Source organism: Babylonia areolata, chromosome 7 (assembly GCF_041734735.1).
Source record: "Babylonia areolata isolate BAREFJ2019XMU chromosome 7, ASM4173473v1, whole genome shotgun sequence".
NCBI lineage: Eukaryota > Metazoa > Mollusca > Gastropoda > Neogastropoda > Buccinidae > Babylonia > Babylonia areolata.
In genome coordinates, this window is record NC_134882.1 from 18,897,639 (window position 1) to 18,917,519 (window position 19,881).

Sequence of the window (19,881 nt, forward strand, 5' to 3'; positions counted from 1 at the left end):
GAACTCTGATCCGAATCTTCCTGTATGAACTCTGACCTGATCATACCTGTACGAACTCTGATCCGAATCTTCCTGTATGAACTCTGACCTGATCATACCTGTATGAACTCTGACCTGAATATTCATGTGTAAACTCTGATCTGAATCTTCCTGTGCGAACCAAAATCTGAATCTTCCTTTTAAACCCTACCCCTATTTTTTCTGTACCAACTCTGACCCGAACTTCCTCTTGAACTCTGACCTGATTATACTTGTACGAACTCTGACCCGGATCTTCCTGTATGAACTCTGATTCGATTCCTCCTGTATGTACTCTTACCTGATTTTCCCACATCCTCTGCAGCCATGAGGGTAGTTCCTGCCATCCTGCTGTTCCTGGCACTGGTTGCCGTGTGCTGGGGCAAAAAGCCCCACATCCTCTTCATCATGGCTGACGACTGGGGCTGGGGGGACGTGAGCTGGAGCGAGTATGCTCAGATCCCCACCCCTAGGCTGCAAGAGCTGAAGGCAGAAAGTCTGGAACTGATGCAGTACTATACCCAGCCCAAGTGTACTGCCGCACGGGCTGCACTTATGACAGCCAGGTGACGAGAAGTGTGTCCTGGTTGTTGTCCTTGTTATTGCTGTTGGTGTTGGATGGGCGGACGGGAGAGCATGTGTGTGTGTGTGTGTGTGTGTGTGTGTGTGTGTGTGTGTGTTTCTGTGTCTGTGTTGGTGGAGGGGGTGGGGGGCGTGGGGGGTCTGTGTTTCTCTCTTTTTTTCTTTTAATTTTTTTTTTAACATTTTTTTTTTGCTGCCCCATCATCTGCTCCGTTTTAATGACATTACTCCCACACCGCTCATTCCGACTGTCCCATACACAGCCACACTCGGGTTCGTCTGTCGCAATCCCAGCGTCGACAGTCCTCGGGGAACCATCGATGTTAGGTCGCCAGGAGGCCACACACCAGAGGAGACCCTGCACTGCTGCTGAGTCACTTCGTAGTTGTTCGGTTGTGCCTGTTCTGATTTAAGGTACTATGGAGGCCGCCACCACGTCCCTCCAACGGCAGTACCACATGAATCTGTTTCTGTGTGTGTGTGTGTGTGTGTGTGTGTGTGTGCATGGTGTGTGTGTGTGATACATGTTATAAGAAATTAATGCCAAGCGGAAATTTTATTCTAAAATTGTTTCCAATTCTTAAGGCCATCTATTTTATGAACTTCGGGTCAGAAGCTTCGGGATAAACGGCACGCATTTTGATTTTATCAAATTGTTTCAATTTGTGACATGTGTTGGACTGTAGAACACCTTTTGTTATTCAAGGTCTGTAATCATGCTTTTGCCAGTATGGAAATTAAGTTGTGTGCCCTTAGGTAGGCACGTGTCTGATCTTCCGCTTTCTGCAAGCACGTTGACCGTTTCTTGTCAGCTAAAGAAAAGAAAAAAGTGTTTGTTTTATACGGTGTTTTTTGTTCGTTTGTTTCCTGTTGTTGTTTGTTTTCTGTTGTTGTTATGTTGTTGTTGTTGTGTTGTTTGTTGTTGGGGGGTCGCATTTGTTGGCACCGTAAGTTCCATTTTTGGTTATTTGATTACTTTTTGTGGTAACTTTCATTTAAAATATTTGCTATTTTCAAAGTTTCTTGTGTCCATACGGCAGATACCCGTACAAGATGGGATTGCAAACCAACCGGGTGTTCAATCGGGTGTCCAACAACACTCTGGACATGAGCCTGAAGATTCTTCCCGGCTACCTCAAAGATCTTGGGTACCACACCCACATGGCGGGTAAATGGCACCTCGGACATTGCAACGTTGATGCCACTCCCATTGGCAGAGGGTGAGAAGGGCATCCATTGGAACGCTTTGTCTGTGTGTCTCTGTATCTGTCACTGTGTGTAGCAGTAGTTGTAGTACAAATAGTTGTAGTAGTAGTAGTAGTGTTGGTGGTGGTGGTAGTGGTGGTGGTCTTCAATTTAACGACTTTCCACTTTAACTGATATTAGACGAAAAAAAAGGGGGTAATGGGTGGACAGAGAGGGAGAAAAGTGTGTGTGTGTGTGTGTGTGTGTGTGTGTGTGTGTGTGTGTTTCTCTCACTTTCCTATGCATTTACGCAGATCAGCCTGGTAAACAGATCTGTCAGTACTAATAGTACTATATTGTTTACGTTTCAGAAACTATAAGAAAGACACGTAAATACTATAAATTTTGTCGTTGATTCAACAGATCAACAGACTACCGGCCACTGTTCAATCAACGAATCATTACTATAAAATTACCAGGTTTCTTACAGATTACAATGCAGTTTGCAAATCATACGGTGTAATAGAGCACAAGCAAATCATATGGCGTAATAGATCACATGCAAATCATATGGCGTAACAGATCACATGCAAATCATATGGCGTAACAGATCACATGCAAATCATATGGCGTAACAGATCACATGCAAATCATATGGCGTAATAGATAAGATACCCCTGCACAGCACGCCGCCCGCCAGCTAGCAATGAACGTACAGTTTCTTTTTCTTCTTCTTCTTTCAATATGTGCAGCTTCGACACTGACTTCGGATCATGGACCAACACAGAAGACCGCTACACTCTGACCACTAACGGAGTGTTTGACTGGAGCTGGAACAACGAAGTGTACTGGCCGGCCAAGGGACAGTACACGGCCCACCTCATCACCAACCACACCCAGCACATGCTGAAGAAGCACTTTGGCAATGAGAACACTAAGGACGAGCCTGTCTTCATGTACGTGCCATATTTGGTCCCCCACAAGCCTGCTGTGGTAAGAAGTGAAACGAAAACAATATGGAACTCACACCACTTTTGCTTCTTTGGACGAGTCTCATCAGAGAGTCTCTTCGGGGAAAATCAGTATTTAAAAAAATGTATATATATGCAAATATATATATATGTGTGTGTGTGTGTGTGTGTGTGTGTGTGTGTGTGTGTGTGTGTGTTAGAAGAGAAAAGTAGTAATATAACTTACGTAAGCACAATATAGATTCAAATAAATGATGGAACAGTGTACGTAATATTTACGTGTATGGGATAACAGTACGGGGCATGTGGTTCGTCCGTCGGGATCGACGTGGGTGCGCAGATGACTGGTCAGGCCAATCCGCGCCCGGAAGGTTCTGACGCAGTGTGGACAGGGGATGGTGGCGGCTGTCGGGGACCTGCTGGCACTGCTTTTCCTGGCTTGTCTGCGTTGCTCTGCTGCAGCGATTCTGTTGGCCTCACAGGATTTGGCGCCTTTGTGGACAGCTGAACGCCACTTTGGTCTGTCCATTGCATTCAGCTCCCATATGTCGTGGCTGATGTTGAAGGCCTTCAGAGCAGCTTTCAGAGTGTCTTTGAAGCGCTTCTTTTGGCCTCCATGGGAGCGCTTGCCATGTTGGAGTTCGCCGTACAGCAGTTTCTTTGGGAGCCGGTGGTCTGGCATGCGAACTACATGGCCTGCCCAGCGCAGCTGGGCCTGCATCAAGATGGTGTAAATGCTGGGCAAGTTTGCACGAGTGAGCACCTCTTTGTCAGGGATCTTCTCTTGCCACTTTATGCCGAGAAGTTTTCTGAGGCTGGTGGTGTGGAAGTGGTTCAGCTTTTTGGTGTGGCGTTTTTAGACCGTCCATGATTCACATCCATAGAGCAGTGTGGTGAGAACTATGGCCTTGTATACTTTGAGCTTCGTCTCCAGGGTGATGCCTCTCCTGTTCCAAACGTTCTTATGGAGTCTGCCGAAGGCAGCGCTGGCTTTGGCGAGTCTGGCATTCACCTCGTCGTCGATGACAACTGTGCGAGAGAGTGTACTGCCCAGGTATGTGAACTTGTCCACCGCGTTCAGTCGTTGCCCGTTGATGAAGATGTTTGGTTCAACGTAAGGCTTTCCTGGAGCTGGCTGGTGCATCACCTCAGTCTTCTTTGTGCTGATTGTGAGGCCAAAGTTGTCACAGGCAGCAGAGAGCTTGTCGACGCTGTGTTGCATGTCAGCTTCGGAGGCAGCGGAGCACAGTCATCAGCAAACAGGTAGTCGTTGGCGGTGTCTGTCCTCACCTTGGTTTTTGCTTGAAGCCTCCTGAGGTTAAAGAGTGAGCCATCTGTGCGGTACCTGATGCCACTGCCTACGTCAGCGTCTCTGAAGGCATCTGTCAGCATGGCTGAAAGCATGAGACTGAACAGGGTGGGGGCAAGAACACACCCTTGCTTGACTCCGTTGGAGACAGGGAATGGTTCTGAAGCCTCTCCGTTGTCTTGGGCTCGGGCCAGCATCCCATCGTGTAGTTGCCGTATGGTGGTGATGAACTTTCTGGGACATCCGTACTTCGCCATGATTCTCCAAAGGCCATCTCTGCTGACAGTATCGAAGGCCTTGGTCAGATTGACATACGTGGAGTAAAGGTCGGCGTTCTGTTCCTGACACTTCTCCTGAAGCTGCCTGGCAGAACACACAATGTCGATAGTCCCGCGTTCTTTCCGGAAACCACACTGGCTCTCTGGTAGGAGACCTTGCTCAAGGTGCGCTATGAGACGGTTGAGTAGCACTCTGGCCAGAGTCTTGCCTGCGACGGACAGCAGGGATATTCCACGATGGTTGTCACAGGCCTGACGATTTCCTTTGCGCTTGCACAGGTGTATGATGGAAGCGTCTCTGAAGTCCTGTGGAACTGCCTCATGCTGCGAGATGATCTGGAACAGCTGATGAAGCTTCTCAGTCAGCGCCATACCACCTTCTTTGTAGATCTCAGCTGGAATGGAGTCTCAGCCAGGGGCTTTGCCATTGGATAGCAGACGGATAGCTTTCTGGGTCTCCACCAAAGTTGGAATGGCATCCAACGACTCACTGACTGGCACCTGGGGGAGTCGGTCGATGGCTTCATCACTGATGGTGGAAGGGCGGTTCAGCCCATCTCTCAAGGATCCCGTCCTTGTCAGTGATCAGGGTAGAACCATCAGCACTGAGGAGTGGAGCAGATCCGGAGGTGGTGGGACCGTAGACTTCTTTCAGGCCGTTATAGAAGTTATTCATGTCGTTCCTGTCTGCAAAGCCCTGGATCTCATTAGCTTTATTGCTCAACCAGGATTCCTGCATCTGCCGCAGCTTCAGCTGGATGGTGCTGCGTGCGCTCTTCAGTATGGTCTTTCTTTGACTGTGACTTGGGATCTTCAATGTGGGCTCTGTAGGCTTGGCGTTTGTCTTCTAGCAGCTGCTTGATCTCAGTGCAGTTCTCATCAAACCAGTCTTTGTGCTTCCTGACAGAAGGCCCCAGGCACTCCATGGCAGTGTTATACACCGTCTCATGCAGTGTGCCCCATGCTGCCTCCACATTCTGGTTGTCCAGCACGGTGGACTCAAGGCGTTCCTCCAGGGTGTCAGCAAAGCTCTGCTTGATGTTGCCTACCTCCAGCTTGTTGACATTCAGGCGTTTGAGTGCTTTCATGCCCTGAGGCCGTCTCTTGGGCTGGATGCAGAGGTTGAGCATGGAGACGATAAGGCAGTGGTCTGTCCAGCACTCAGCGCCGCACATGGCCCTCGTGACTCGTACGTCCTGCCTGTCCCTCTTCCTGACGATGACAAAGTCGATGAGATGCCAATGCCCAGAGCGAGGATGCATCCATGACGTCCTGTTACGGGTAGGGAGGCAGAAGATGGTGTTTGTGATAAGAAGGTCGTGCTCGGCACATGTCTGGAGAAGTAGTTGGCCATTGCTGTTACAGTTACCACTACCATGCTTCCCAATCACGCCTTCCCAGGAGGTGCTGTCACAACCAACTTTCGCGTTAAAGTCACCAAGAATGATGAGCTTGTCTGCGTTGGGAACAGTGGTGATGACAGCGTTCAGGTCCTCGTAGAACTTGTCCTTGATCTCATCCGGGTTGGTCATGGTGGGCGCGTAGGCGCTGGCAATGGTGGTAAACTTCTTCCCGTTGCATATGGGGAGTTTCATCGTCATCAGGCGATCGTTCACTCCTTTCGGGGGGCCAGCCAGCTTGCCAACGAGGGTTGTCTTCACTGCAAAGCCAACTCCAGCCTCACGTCTCTCTTCAGGTCCGCGACCACTCCAAAAGAAGGTGTAGCCTGCGCCTCGCTCACAGAGTTCCCCTTCTTCTGCCAGTCTGGTCTCACTTAAGGCAGCAATGTCGATGTTGTACCTGGCTAATTCACTCGCAATGAGTGCTGTGCGTCTCTGTGGTCTGGATGAGTCGCCTCTGTCCAGAAGCGTACGCACGTTCCATGTGGCAATGGTCAATGGGGTGCTCCTTGTTTTCTTCTTTCTTTCCTTTGTGTGTCGACCGCTTGAGTAGGGTCCCCGTCAGCCGCGTTATGCTGACTGGGTGGTGTGGAGCAGGCAATGTTTAGGGCACCTTTTCTAGCCCCTTCCTCATGCCATGGAGGTGAGCAGTGCTGTCCTGAAGAGGGCTGTTCAGTCGCTCAGGGGGCTGCCGATCTCCACCGCTGCTCAGTCGGTGAAAAACGACCCTATGGCCTGAGCCGCCTGTGTGCAGGTCCGCGGCTACGACTGCCAGTGTACCCACACCTGTCGCTTCGTCGCTCGCCTGTCGCCACAGGGCTTGGGGAAAATGATAGGTATGGGATGAAGGATGACTGATGACTTGCGCGATGACTTTGTTTATAGTGAGGAGGAGTTGCGCACCGTCGACCTCACTCTCTTATCCGAGGCCGTCTGTATCCAGTGGCAAGACGAGGTCAAGACGACTGGAGATGGAAACGGATGCAGTGGATGACCAGGATGTCCTATGTGCCTCATCCTGCTCTCAGCACTCCACAGTGCTCTGCTGCAACCGCCTTCCTCTCCGTTGAACCATGAAGGTTTCTTCCGCAGAGTCCACCGGATCCAGTCTTCACATGCTTAGGTAGACAAGCCCTAACTCACCGAGGGTTTGAGACCCGTCGGCTACCCTCACCTAGTTTAGCCAACCTGTCAAAGCCGTTGCCCGGGGTTGGGCGCTGCCGCATGCTAGCAGCTTCTAGGACCCATAGGTGAGAGTTGGGTGCCGGTGGGGACCAACAGAGGACGAACCACTCCCGGAAGAGCGTGACAAGCCCCCCCCCCCCCCCCCCCCGCCCCCCCTCTAGAGGTACTACCCCCTCCCGTGCACCCCCTAACCCCCAGTATGGGGCATAAAAAGAGGGCAAAGAAAGAAACAGGATTTGTTTTCAGTTCACGTGCATAGCTATTCAAAAGTTTGAGACTATAAGGTGTAGTAACAAAGAAGAAATGTTCCACAACCACCCAGCCATGAAATGTCTCTCTAGAGTGAGTGCATGCTCGTCTTTACAGTAGGGCTGTGACTGACCAACCAATGATATGCCCTTCAAAAGGAAGCACATACCCAAAAGAAGGACCGAAAATGAATAAAGTTATTGTTGAACGTGGACATGGACTCGAAAACGATGTACCAGATTTTTCCTGAGGAGATTGATCTCTTCTTACCTTGCAATATACCACCAGAAGATGATTCATTTCCTTGATGAAGTCTTCTGCTGACGTCTTAACAGAAAGTGACAGATTAGGCGCTGCCCCCCATTTCTTTCAGACCTTCTATCCCATGGTAGTTATAGCTTATGTTGTGCTTATGAGGACTTTCTTCTCTGGGTTGTGAACTGCTCATGTTCTAACACCTTACCTGCAAATCCTGCCGGCAACATCAAATTAAAAGGTGGTGGAAAGGACGGAAATAAGCCCAGACCCCCACCCCCCCGCCCCCCCCAACATAACACCTTTACCTTTGGGTCGAAAGCCAATAGGTCGCTGAACTCAACTCTACCGCGAGGGAAATAATGCAGACGAACAGGATGCGGATGCAGAAACTCTTAATCTCACCTCCTACCACAAGCAGGATCGCTGAGTGATTTAACTGTCGTGTACGTGGCAGCAAGCAGCACAGAGCTCCAGCTCAGTCAAAACAAGCCTTTGTTCATTCGTCTGAGCCAGTCAAGAAGCGTTAAGAAGCACGGGTAGAGTTGAATATTTCGACATATTGGCTTGCGCCCTTAAGGTCAGGTTGAAGAACCTGAGCCGGGTTCCATGGGGCAATCTTTGCGACGCTAAGTTTGCTTAGAGTTAGAATATTCCTAAAGATATGGGATTTACCGTGGAGTTAGGAACATAATTTCTTATAAGCAAACTCGTTCGCTCATGCAACCCACCCCACTTGCGTACCTCAGTTGTATTTCCTCCCATAGAATCTAAAATAACGAGCACAACACAATGACTCGCATCAACAGAGGAACGCGGGAGAGGCCCGGCCTGTGGGGGTTCTCATCGCACTGGCCTTGCAAGCTCGCCCCATCGCATACTCACTAAAACTCTAGACGTAGCGCCCTCTGAATGTGTAGAATCTACGTGTGGTGATATCAGATTAGAGCCTTTCCTGTTGGTTAACCCAACTGAGATGTTTCTACCAATGACAATACCAACTGGGACAACAAACATGTACTGCGCTGTACAAAAGTTTGTCACGGAAATATGACATTCAAATACCAGTCCAAGACAAATATATTCGCCTAAGTGATTATAAACTCTACCCCTACCTCTGTCTCCAGGTTCCAGAAAGATACATCGAAGAGACCGACTGCAGCCTGCTGAAGAAATCCTACATGTTCAAGGGGAAATGGTGAAAAACGACCGCCGAACGTATTGCGGCATGGTGGCGGCCTTGGATGAAGGCATCGGCAACATCACTGACACCCTCAGAAACTTGGGCGTCATCGACGATTTCATCATCATCATCACGAGCGATAACGGTGGTGCTGTGGATGTTGGTGCTGTCAACTACCCGCTGAGAGGAAACAAGCAGACAGTGTACGAGGTATGGGTTGGGGGGGGTTGATGGAAACAGGTGGGGGGTGTGGGCTGAGGGGTTGATGCAGGTGATCAGGAAGTGTGGTGCCGTGAGTATGTAGTGACAAGAAGAAGATGATGACGAAGAAGAAGAAGGAGATTCATTCTTGAAGAATGAATCTCCTCCTTCTTCTTCTACTTCTACTTCTTCTTCTTCTTCGTTCGTGGGCTACAACTCCCACGTTCACTTGTATGAACACGAGTGGGCTTTTACGTGTTTGACCGTTTTTAACCCGGCCATGTAGCCAGCCATACTCCGCTTTCGGGGGTGTGCATGCTGGGTATGCTCTTGCTGACATGGATTACAGGAAGAAGAAGAATGAACGAATGAATGAATGAATGCACAGTTATTCGGAGCTTCTTCTCAATTTAAGATCTTTACGTCAACAAAAACTGTAAATGACGAAAGGATGTGACAAAATGATTTTTAAAAAATCTGTTCACACTAAAGCAAACAGAAATAAGACACCAGTCATCCAGCACACACACACACACACACACACACACACACACACACACACAGAGAGAGAGAGAGAGAGAGAGAGAGAGAGAGAGAGAGTTTCGCATTGGAGTATACCTTATTTACTATATGCTGGTGATTTAGGTATTCTTCTGTTACCAAGAATTGGATCACAACAGAAATTCCATCTATCTTTTCAATACATATTTCATTCAATATCAATTGAGGAAAAAATCAAACGCGTAACATTAACAAAATCAGAAAGTTAGTGAATGAAAATAACAAATTCAGCTTAAATCTTATTATGCCACTGTAACATATCATGAAACTGAAACCTGTCTTTTGAATATGCATGACACAGACAGGCTTTAATGAAACACAGGATAAGTGTCCATGACCTGAAATTTGAAAAAGGTAGAATAGTAATTAACACATGGGAAGACATTGTGCTTAGTACTGGCAAGCGAAATCCATCTCCTTAAGCAATCTGTCGAATTCAAACAAGAGAAAAACGTTTTACATGATACGTATGTATGATAGTCGTCGAGCGACAATGACCATCGGGACAATAGTGGAAGCAACCGCTGACCCGACTATCTGGGCTACAATCTGATTATCGTGGAGAGGTTTTTGCCCACTAAGTTACATCACCACTTTCTCGGCCAGGAGGGTTTTAGGAAAGCTGGGGATGATCCCCAACAAAGGCCAACTTGCCTTCAAGACTACAACACTGAGAGCCAGTGCAATCTTGCCTCCTAGATTAAAAGGTCATAGTCCTTCCCAAAAGAGGAAGATGTTAATAATTTCCTATTGCAATGAGGAAACCAATTATCATTCAGCTTTTACTTTCTTATTGTTCCATTTGTCAGCTTAAATCAAACTTAAGTTAAAAGCCCGAGCGAGCCGGGCCTAACAGGATCAACAAGAATCTTATAACACAGCGACTGTTTCCAGCCATTCAATGTTAAAGCAATGTTCAATGAACGTGTGTGTGTATGTGTGTGCGTATGTGTGTGCGTGTGTGTGTGTGTGTGTGTGTGTGTGTGTGCAGGGAGGAACGAGGGTTCGAACCTTGCTCCGCGCCCCAGGGTTTTTGAGAGCTAATCACAGGACTGGAGAGTACAACGGACTGATCCACGTCACTGACGTCCTGCCCACACTGCTGGAGGCCGCCAGAGGGGACCTGTCTGTGCTGCCAGGTACCTGCTGGTGGATTCGGTGTGTGTGCGTGTGTGTGTGTGTGTGTGTGTGTGTGTGTGTCTGTGTGCCTGTGTGTGAGTCTGTGTGTGTGATTCAGAATCATCAGAATCAGAACCATCCACAGTTGTCATGAATACCGTAAATGAAGGGTTTATAGACAAATAATAAAGGGTAAAAAAAGGGAAAAGAAAATAAGAACTAAACTAAATCAGTAAATATAAGGTGTTCCAATTAAAACGCGACGTGTTCTTTGAAACATTAATAGATGAATTTTGCTGGTCGAGGTTGTACAGGGTTCTAATTACACCATTGACTGACTGTATCAGTATCATCAAAATTTGTAGTATGTGTGTGTGTGTGTGTGTGTGTGTGTGTGTGTGTGTGTGTGTGTGTGTGTGTGTGTGTGTGTGTGTGTGTGTGTGTGTGTGTGTGTGTGTGTGTGTGTGCGTGTGTGTATGTGTCGGTGTGTGTCAGTGTGTGACTGTGTGTGTCTGTGTATGTCTCTTTCTATCTCTCTCGTGGCCAAAGTTCAATAAAACATCTTCGCTCGTTCGTTCCTTCCTTCCTTCCTTCGTTTGTTCTCTCTCTCTCTCTCTCTCTCTCTCTCTCTCTCTCTCTCTCTCTCTCTCTCTCTCTCTCTATCATGCCCTGTTACAGCCGATGTCAGAGATTCAGAGATCAAATCCTAAATCCGGAATCACAGAGACGTCGACATCTTGGGATAGAAGCTGCTGCGGCTCGGACAGCTATCTTAGATTATTTGTATTTCTTTTTATCACAACAGATTTCTCTGTGTGAAATTCGGGCTGCTCTCCCCAGGGAGAGCGCGTCGCTACACTACATCGCCGCCCATTTTTTTGGTATTTTCTACTGCGTGCAGTTTTATTTGTTTTTCCTATCGAAGTGGATTTTTCTACAGAATTTTGCCAGGAACAACCCTTTTGTTGCCGTGGGTTCTTTTATGTGCGCTAAGTCATGCTGCACACGGGGCCTCGGTTTATCGTCTCATCCGAATGACTAGCGTTCAGACCACCACTCAAGGTCTAGTGGAGGGAGAGAAAATATCGGCGGCTGAGTCGTGATTTGAACCAGTGCGCTCAGATTATCTTGCTTCCTAGGCGGACGCTTTACCTCTAGACCATCACTCCATTAGAGAGTACGACTAACAGTACAACTATCACAATTCCCACATAAACCTTGACCCATATCTTATCGATGACGCTCAAGCCTCCTGCTTTCCCTCCTTCTCCTCCTTATAATCATCATTTCACTGACCCATATTATATCGATGACGCTCGACTCCCTCCTCCTCATTGCATTGACCCATATCAACCCCCGAAAACGGAGTATGGCTGCCTATATGGTAGGGTAAAAACGGTCAGACACGTAAAAGCCCATCCGTGTATATACGAGTGAACGTGAGAACTGCAGCCCACGAAAGAAGAAGACCCATATCATATCCTCTTCACCATCATCATCATCATCATTGCATTGACCAAAATCGTATCGATGACACTCACGCCTCCTCTTCCTCCTCCTCATTGTATTGACCCATGTCGTATCGATGACAGTCAAGCCTCCTTCACCTCCTCCTCCTCCTCCTCCTCTTCCTCCTCCTCATTGTATTGACCCATGTCGTATCGATGACAGTCAAGCCTCCTTCACCTCCTCCTCCTCCTCACATCATCATCATCATTGCATTGACCCATATCATATCGATGACAGCCAAGTCTCCTCCTCCTCCTCACATCATCATCATCATTGCATTGACCCATATTATACCGATGACAACCAAGTCTCCTCCTCCTCCTCCTCCTCACATCATCATCATCATTGCATTGACCCATATTATACCGATGACAACCAAGTCTCCTCCTCCTCCTCCTCCTCCTCCTCCTCCTCCTCCTCCTCCTCACATCATCATCATTGCGTTGACCCATATCATATCGATAACAGCCAAGTCTTCTCCTCCTCCTCACATCATCATCATCATTGCATTGACCCATATCATATCGATAACAGCCAAGTCTCCTCCTCCTCCTCCTCCTCCTCACATCATCATCATTGCATTGACCCATATTATACCGATGACAACCAAGTCTCCTCCTCCTCCTCCTCCTCCTCACATCATCATCATCATTGCATTGACCCATATTATATCGATAACAGCCAAGTCTCCTCCTCCTCCTCCTCCTCCTCCTCCTCACATCATCATCATTGCATTGACCCATATTATACCGATGACAGCCAAGTCTCCTCCTCCTCCTCCTCCTCCTCACATCATCATCATCATTGCATTGACCCATATTATATCGATGACAGCCAAGTCTCCTCCTCCTCCTCCTCCTCACATCATCATCATTGCATTGACCCATATCATATCGATGACAGCCAAGTCTCCTCCTCCTCCTCACATCATCACCATCATTATTACATTGACCCATATCATGTCGATTAGGCTAAAGACTGCTTCACCTCTTCCTCCTCCTCTTTCTTACATCATGATCAACATTGCAGTGATCAATATCATATCGATGAAACCAAAGCCTCCTTCTCCTCTTCCTCACCAACATTATCATCACCATCACCATCATCATTGCAGATGACCTGGACGGAATGAGTGCCTGGCAATCCATCAAGAGTGGACAACCCACGAACCGTCACTGGATGGTCTACAACATTGACAGCGACAGAAAGCTGGGTGCCCTCCGCTTCAAGAATAGCACGGTCAACTTCAAGATCGTCTACAGCAATGCAAGAGTGAAGTGAGTGGCTTCACGTTTTCAGTGTGTTGTTGCTGTTGTTATTATTGTTTTTATCGTTTCTGTTGTTGTTGTTTCAACAGCGTGTCGTCAAAGTTGTTGATTTTTTATCTTTATGTGGACTTATGCCTTCTTCGTGGGATTTATCTTTGTTCAGCAAAACCAATGACAAGTACACAAAAAGTAGGGAATGCAGTTAAAAACTGATCCCATTCTGAACTCATTTCACGAATATTCAGCACTTAATGGGGTTAACAACAAACATGTACTGAGACAAAGAAAGGTACACAACTCCATGCCATTTGCAGCGTAGCTATTCCGAATGGATATGTAAGAGTTACAGACGAAGCAAACCCAGACATCCCCACTGTCTGTGTGTCTCTCTGTACGTCAAAGTGTATACCACGGGTACATGTCAATCTCTACACCAGCATCTCAGTCACCTTAACACACACACACACACACACACACACACACACACACACACACACACACACACACACACACACACAATCTGTTGTCTTTCCAGTGAACCGGGGTACAGATACCAAGACCCGCGCCCCAAAGAGAAGCAACGAGAAGACAAAAGGAAGAGAAGCTACCGCAGCACTGCCGCCTATTACCTGTACGACCTTGACACCAATCCCGACGAGAGAGCGCCAACGAAGGACAACCGTTTCCCGGACGCTGCCGTGGCCCATCCAGGCATCTTCAAGATGATGAAGAAGAAACTGGAGAACCTCACTAAAAAGGAGATGACACCACCCACTTACGGCTTACTGTCAGGCTCCGGGCATAAGGATGGAGGAGCCTTGCGTGTGGCTGGTTGTTGATGAGGTGTCTGTGGTCAGATGTGGGCGTTTGCCTTTGTTTTGGTTTTCTCTATAGGTTTTCTTTTTCTTTGTTTGCTAAACAAAACACGCCTTGGTCGGGTTTGAGAAGATGCACGGAAAATTATCATTTTAGTGTTAGAAGTGATAATATTATATATATATATATATATTATATATATATATATATATATATATATATATATATATATATATATATATATATATATAAATGTCAAGTTCGATTTTGTTGTTGTTGTCATTCCGAAAATAATTGCCGTTCATCATGTTAGATTTAGCCGTATCTCGTTGATTTTCAAGACATAATGCTGAAAATAATTGCAAGGCTTCATGTTTGCTATGTGCTGATTCCACATTGTTTAAACTATATTCTCCTGATTGTGCATGTCAGTTCTTGAACAAGTCTCTGTTCAGTTTGTCGGGAATATATCTGGTATGGGATTCAAGCTCAGCAGTATGAAAGGCATGTTTGCGGGTTTTCTTTTTTTTCTTTTAAGTTTTGGTCTTATAACAATCGAAAGAGCATTTAGTGTTTGTTTGCACGTCATGTTTTGGATTGTTTTTCGTTACCAATACGATGTCAGAACATATAAGAAAATAAAGAGGAAAAAAAGAAAAGAAAAAAAGAAATGTGTTTGCTGGTGAATAGTATTGCATGGTCTTGAATGAAAATAGCAACAACAACAAAAAAGAGAAACGTATGTGGGCTACAAGTGTTGATTTTTTAAAATTCGTTGTGTTCCATAAACAGCAAAATGTACCACATTTCTGAACTGAGTTACCACATAATCAGGTGTGGTATCACAAACCGTCAGAGAGAGAGAGAGAGAGAGAGATCGTTTTGTTCCATCTAGCGCGTTACTCTGTGAGGACGACGAAAAAAGTTTTTAAACACTGCTTTTGAAGAAATTAAAGTGCCCCTTTTCTGGTCTGGGGATGAGAGAGGGTAAGGGGGAGAGTATCCATTATCATTATAATGAAATGCAAGTTCTCTGCTCAATCCATCTTTCTTCACCTCAACGAGAAATATTTTACAGCAAACTAGTTGGGATGATATTTTATTTCTCAAAAGTTCCACAACAGTAATCCTATTACTATATGCCTGTTGTTCTAATTCTAACACTTTCACAGTCTGAACTATTGCCTTCATCACATTTTTCGCTATCAGACTACTTTATCAATCTAGACATTTATTCAACGTCGCCACAGAGCACGTTAAAACGTGCTTAGTCTCTGCTGATGTCACCAACTTTGAAGATTCACCACACACTTCGTTTCGTAACTCGAAAAAAACAATAATCAGGAGGCTTTCGCTTTTCGGAGCCGAACCTCTTCAGTATGAATTAGTTCGACAGCACAATATGATAACACTATACCCACAAGCGAAGTTTCTTTCCTCGTAAGACACGCTACACAGAGGCAGCCATTTGCAATTTTTGTTTGTTTGTTTGTTTGTTTTTTGTTTTTTTGCGTCTGTCCACATCCGGGGGAGCAGTGCTTTCTAGTAAACTGACAGGGAGACGCTCATTATTCAGTACACTACAACCAAAGTGTGATGGAACTGCAGATTTTTTAAATGACATAGGTAAATGTGGTTTTAACTGCTCACATTTATGGATGATATGCGCGGGGGTAATTTCATTACCGCAGATGCAAGTCACATTAGCAGTATATTTTGTTTTTATGGCATCCAGGCGCAGTCTGTATATCAAACTGGCGAGCCTTCTACTACTATGCTGTCCTTTTGTTTTAAAAGAATACATGCGATCAATTTTGCGCGAGCTATTGTTAGCAATTTCTCTGTCAGGATCAGACTCCTGTTTTGGTTTATTGACATGGTTCCAGCAAGTTTTCTACAGCAGAGAATGACTTTCTTGTAATGAGTATGGAATACCAATTACTATTATTAAAATTATAAATATTCATTGCGCCTTGTGTCTCTGTGTGTGTGTGTGTGTGTGTGTGTGTGTGTGTGTGTGTGTGTGTGTGTGTGTACTTTACGGTTTAGCCAACATCACAGTGAGACCTGTATGATCAATAGTTTCTCCACTACAACTGGAAAGCTTTTACAGCTTTGTCTTTTGTGAAGGAGAACGACGTGCAGACTAGAAGGCAAGATTGTGCTGATTGAAGAAGGGGGGGGGGGTGGCCCTTGGGTACCATCCTAACACTGACTGCCCTAAAGCCCTCTTGGCGGAGAGAGTGGGGATGTTACTTGGTCAACTCTCCACTGTAATCGAATTCTAGTACAGGTAGTCGGGACAGCAGCTGCCTCCTCTCCTGTTCTGATGGTCTTAATCCAACACCACTGACTATCGTATAGATTATACATCTCTCAGTATTCTCCCGTTGTGTCCGACGGATGAGTAGGCAGGCAGGTCATCTGCTGATGTGTGTCCTTATGTGGGAATGAAGACCAATTCCTGAGGCACAAAGTCGTCCACAGACGCTGCAACGACGGGCCCCCTTTTCTTCCTCTTTTCCTGGGTGGCGGCTGCATTGCTGCGTTTGAATGTCTTTTGTCCTGAGTACACCGTTGCTTCCATTGTGTTCTGTCAAGGGCGACATCTTCCCAGGAAGCAGTGTCGATGTCGCAGCTTCTGAGGTTGACCTTCAAGGTGTCTTTGTATCTCTTGAGAGGCCTTCCTTGATCACGTTGTCCTTTCAGTTGTTCACAGAGCAGCATCTTTGGAATTCTGGAATAAAAAGACACACACAATGATACCATTACAGAAAAAATGCAAAGAGCATAGCAGGCGCTAAAAAAAGAGAGAGAACAAAAAATAGAAGAAGAGAAGAAAGTAAAGGTTAAGTAAGACAATGAACAAACAATCAGCCCTTTTAACAAACTCACTCATGCAATTAATTCTTTCAACAGTACAGGAGAGCGCTTAAAACCACAGCTCTGCACACGGTGACCTTTGTGTACAATTTATGCCATGGCCTTGCTACAAACTCTTTGAGAGTCTGCCAAAGGCAGAGCTGGCCATTGAGATGCGAAACATCACTTCTGCGGCGAGAGATCCGTTGCTGCTTACAGTGCTGCCCAAGTAGGAAAACGTGTCCACAGTTTTGATCTGTGTGTTGCTGATGATGACAGGTGGTGGTGGAGCAGTGGCAGTTCCTGGCAGTGAAGGCTGGAACGTGGCCTCGGTCTTACCAAGACTGATTGTAAGTCCAAAGCGTTGACAGGCCCTTGTAAAGTGATCTGTGTTGTACATGGGAGTGCGCGATCATGCACTGTCATCAGCAAAGAGGAACTCTTTCGAAAGGGCCTGTAGTACTTTAGCCCTGGCCTGAAATTGTCGAAGGTAAAAATGTTTGTCATCTGAACGAAGCTGGATGTATACCCCCTTGTCACAGTCCCGGAATGCATCAATCAGCATTGCAGCAAACAGACTGGAAAAGAAGGTGGGGCTAAAACGTATCCCTGCTTCACTCCGTTTTTCACTGAGAATGGGTCAGAGATATCTCCGTTTTCTTGCACTCTCGCTTGCATGCCATCATGGAATGAAAGGGTCAGTGAAATGAGCTTTTCCGGGCAACCAAACTTGTGAAGGATCTTCCACAAGCCAGTTCGATTAATGATGTCGACTACCTTGGTGATATCAACAAACACCATGTGGGGCTCCTGATTTTGCTCTCGACACTTCACCTGTAGCTGGCGAACAGCAATCACTATGTCGGTTGTTCCAGTGCTTGCGCGAAACCCGCACTGTGCTTCAGGGACGATGGAGTCTGTTGTTTCTGATGAGTCTGTTTAAGATTGTCTTGGCACAAATATTACCTGCGATGCAATGCACAAGAGGGAAACCCCACGATGATCGTCACAGGACGCTTTATCACTCTTTCTCTTGTAGATGTGTACAAAAAGAGTCGTCTTTGAAGTCTTGGGGCTCTTCTCCCTTTTCCCATATGGACTGGAAGTGGTCAGCTTTTCAAGGAGTACCTGGCTTCCACTCTTTTAGATGTCAGCTGGAATTTCATCTGCTCTTGGTGTTTTCCCGGACGTGGTCTGCTTCAGAGCCTTCGCATTCTCTGCACTAGGGGATGGATCTGCCAGTCTTCTTCACTGGCCGTTGGGGGGAGTGCTGTAATTGCTTCTTCAGATATTCTCGAGTCTCTTTTCAAGACAGCATTGAAGCGCTCAGCCCAACGAGCAAAGATGCCAGTCTTATCTGTCAGCAGTGTGGTCTGGTTAGAAGCACGAATGGGTGTTGACTAAGTAGTCTTTGGTTCATAGAGGGTGCTAAGGCCCTCGTGAAACATCTTTCTGCTTTCTTTTCCCACCAATCGTTCTTCATCTGCTGAAGCTTCTGCTGAATGAGCTGCCTGGCTTGCTGGTACTTCTGTTCCTTCTTCTCGCAAATCTTGTCGCTGAGGTGACCTCTGTGGGTCTTGTGGAGCATGTCCAGAGCTTGTTGATCTTTGGGTCGATTTGATCAAAATAGTCTTTATGTTTGCGTTCAACAAAGCCCAGGATGTCATTTGCAGCGTTGTACAGGGATTCTGTGAAGGCTTTCCATTCCTCGCCAATATCTTTTCCGGTGAAGTCGATATTCGACAGACATTCCTTGATCCTTTCTTGCAGAATGTCTCTCTGGTACACAGGCGAGCAATGCTCAGCCTTCTCAGGGGCTCGTCTCTGGCCGATTTGTTGTTCAGGGCAAGTTTAATGTTCATCTTACTCCTGATCAGGCAATGATCGGACCAGCAGTCAGCTCTCCTCATGCAGCGTGTCAGGCACTGTGAAGGGCAGGCTTTGTTTGGGGATCCTTTTACTTCCCCCGCCCCATGTGGGGAGAGCAGCACACACACACGCACGCACGCACTTACATTTGTACGTTTGCAAGCACCATCGCACATACATTCAATTTTCCATTCATCATGGCATGGCATCAAGTGGACTGATTATAAGCAAGCATTTGCAAAAGACCGCGAGTAAGTTAATCAAATGTATCGAATAGAAATATTTTCATTTTTGACTTGAAGTAAGATAATATAACAGGAATCTGACGACATGTTTTTGGAAGCATGATCCATTCTATGCTTTCATTAATTAAGAGGCTCATCTTAAATAAATCAACCTTAGGCTAAGAGACAATAGCCCTATCTGATTTACGTTGGAACTGAAAAAAAATGATGATTTTGAATATTGTAGGCATGCGCTGTGAACAATTTTATGCATAAGAATCAATGTGTTATATCTAATACTACGAAGAAGAAGAAGCAATACTTCGTATTTAAAGCATTTAGGCGATGTTTATCAAGGATAAAACACACAAACACATGCAGTTCGGTTCAGTTCAAGGAGGCGTCACTGCGTTGGGATTCATATACGCTACACCGCTTCAGCTAAGCAGATGCCTGACCAGCAGCGTAACCCAACGCCTTTGTCAGGCCTTGAGGGGAGAAAAAGGAAAAGGGGTAAACAAATAAATGGCTACATCAATGAATTAATGAATGAATAGTTAAACAAATATGTAAATAAATGTAAGCATATAGGTAATGTAATACAAGAAAAATGGGGAAAAGAAAAATATAAATATATGAAAAAAGTAAAATGAAAATAACGATAATACAGAATAATTATAAAATCGAAAGACAACAATGATAATAAATGAACAAATAAGCAAATAAATGTCACAGACACGCACACACGCACGCACACACACACTCACACACACTCACACACACACACACACACACACACACACACACACACACACACACACACACACACACACACAC

General features: G+C 46.1%; 2 protein-coding genes across 2 annotated transcripts; both read left to right on the forward strand.

The window, feature by feature from the left end:
* The first annotated feature begins 345 nt into the window (after positions 1–345).
* LOC143284355 (arylsulfatase J-like) lies at positions 346–8,634 on the forward strand. The gene is made up of 4 exons (XM_076591066.1): positions 346–584; positions 1,641–1,820; positions 2,538–2,778; positions 8,560–8,634. Exons 1-4 carry the CDS (start codon positions 346–348, stop codon positions 8,632–8,634), a joined length of 735 nt encoding a protein of 244 aa, XP_076447181.1.
* Positions 8,635–8,660: 26 nt separating this feature from the next.
* LOC143284356 (steryl-sulfatase-like) lies at positions 8,661–17,299 on the forward strand. Its single transcript, XM_076591067.1, has 6 exons — positions 8,661–8,825; positions 10,369–10,516; positions 13,120–13,282; positions 13,824–14,060; positions 16,691–16,748; positions 17,231–17,299. Exons 1-6 carry the CDS (start codon positions 8,661–8,663, stop codon positions 17,297–17,299), a joined length of 840 nt encoding a protein of 279 aa, XP_076447182.1.
* Positions 17,300–19,881: the final 2,582 nt, after the last annotated feature.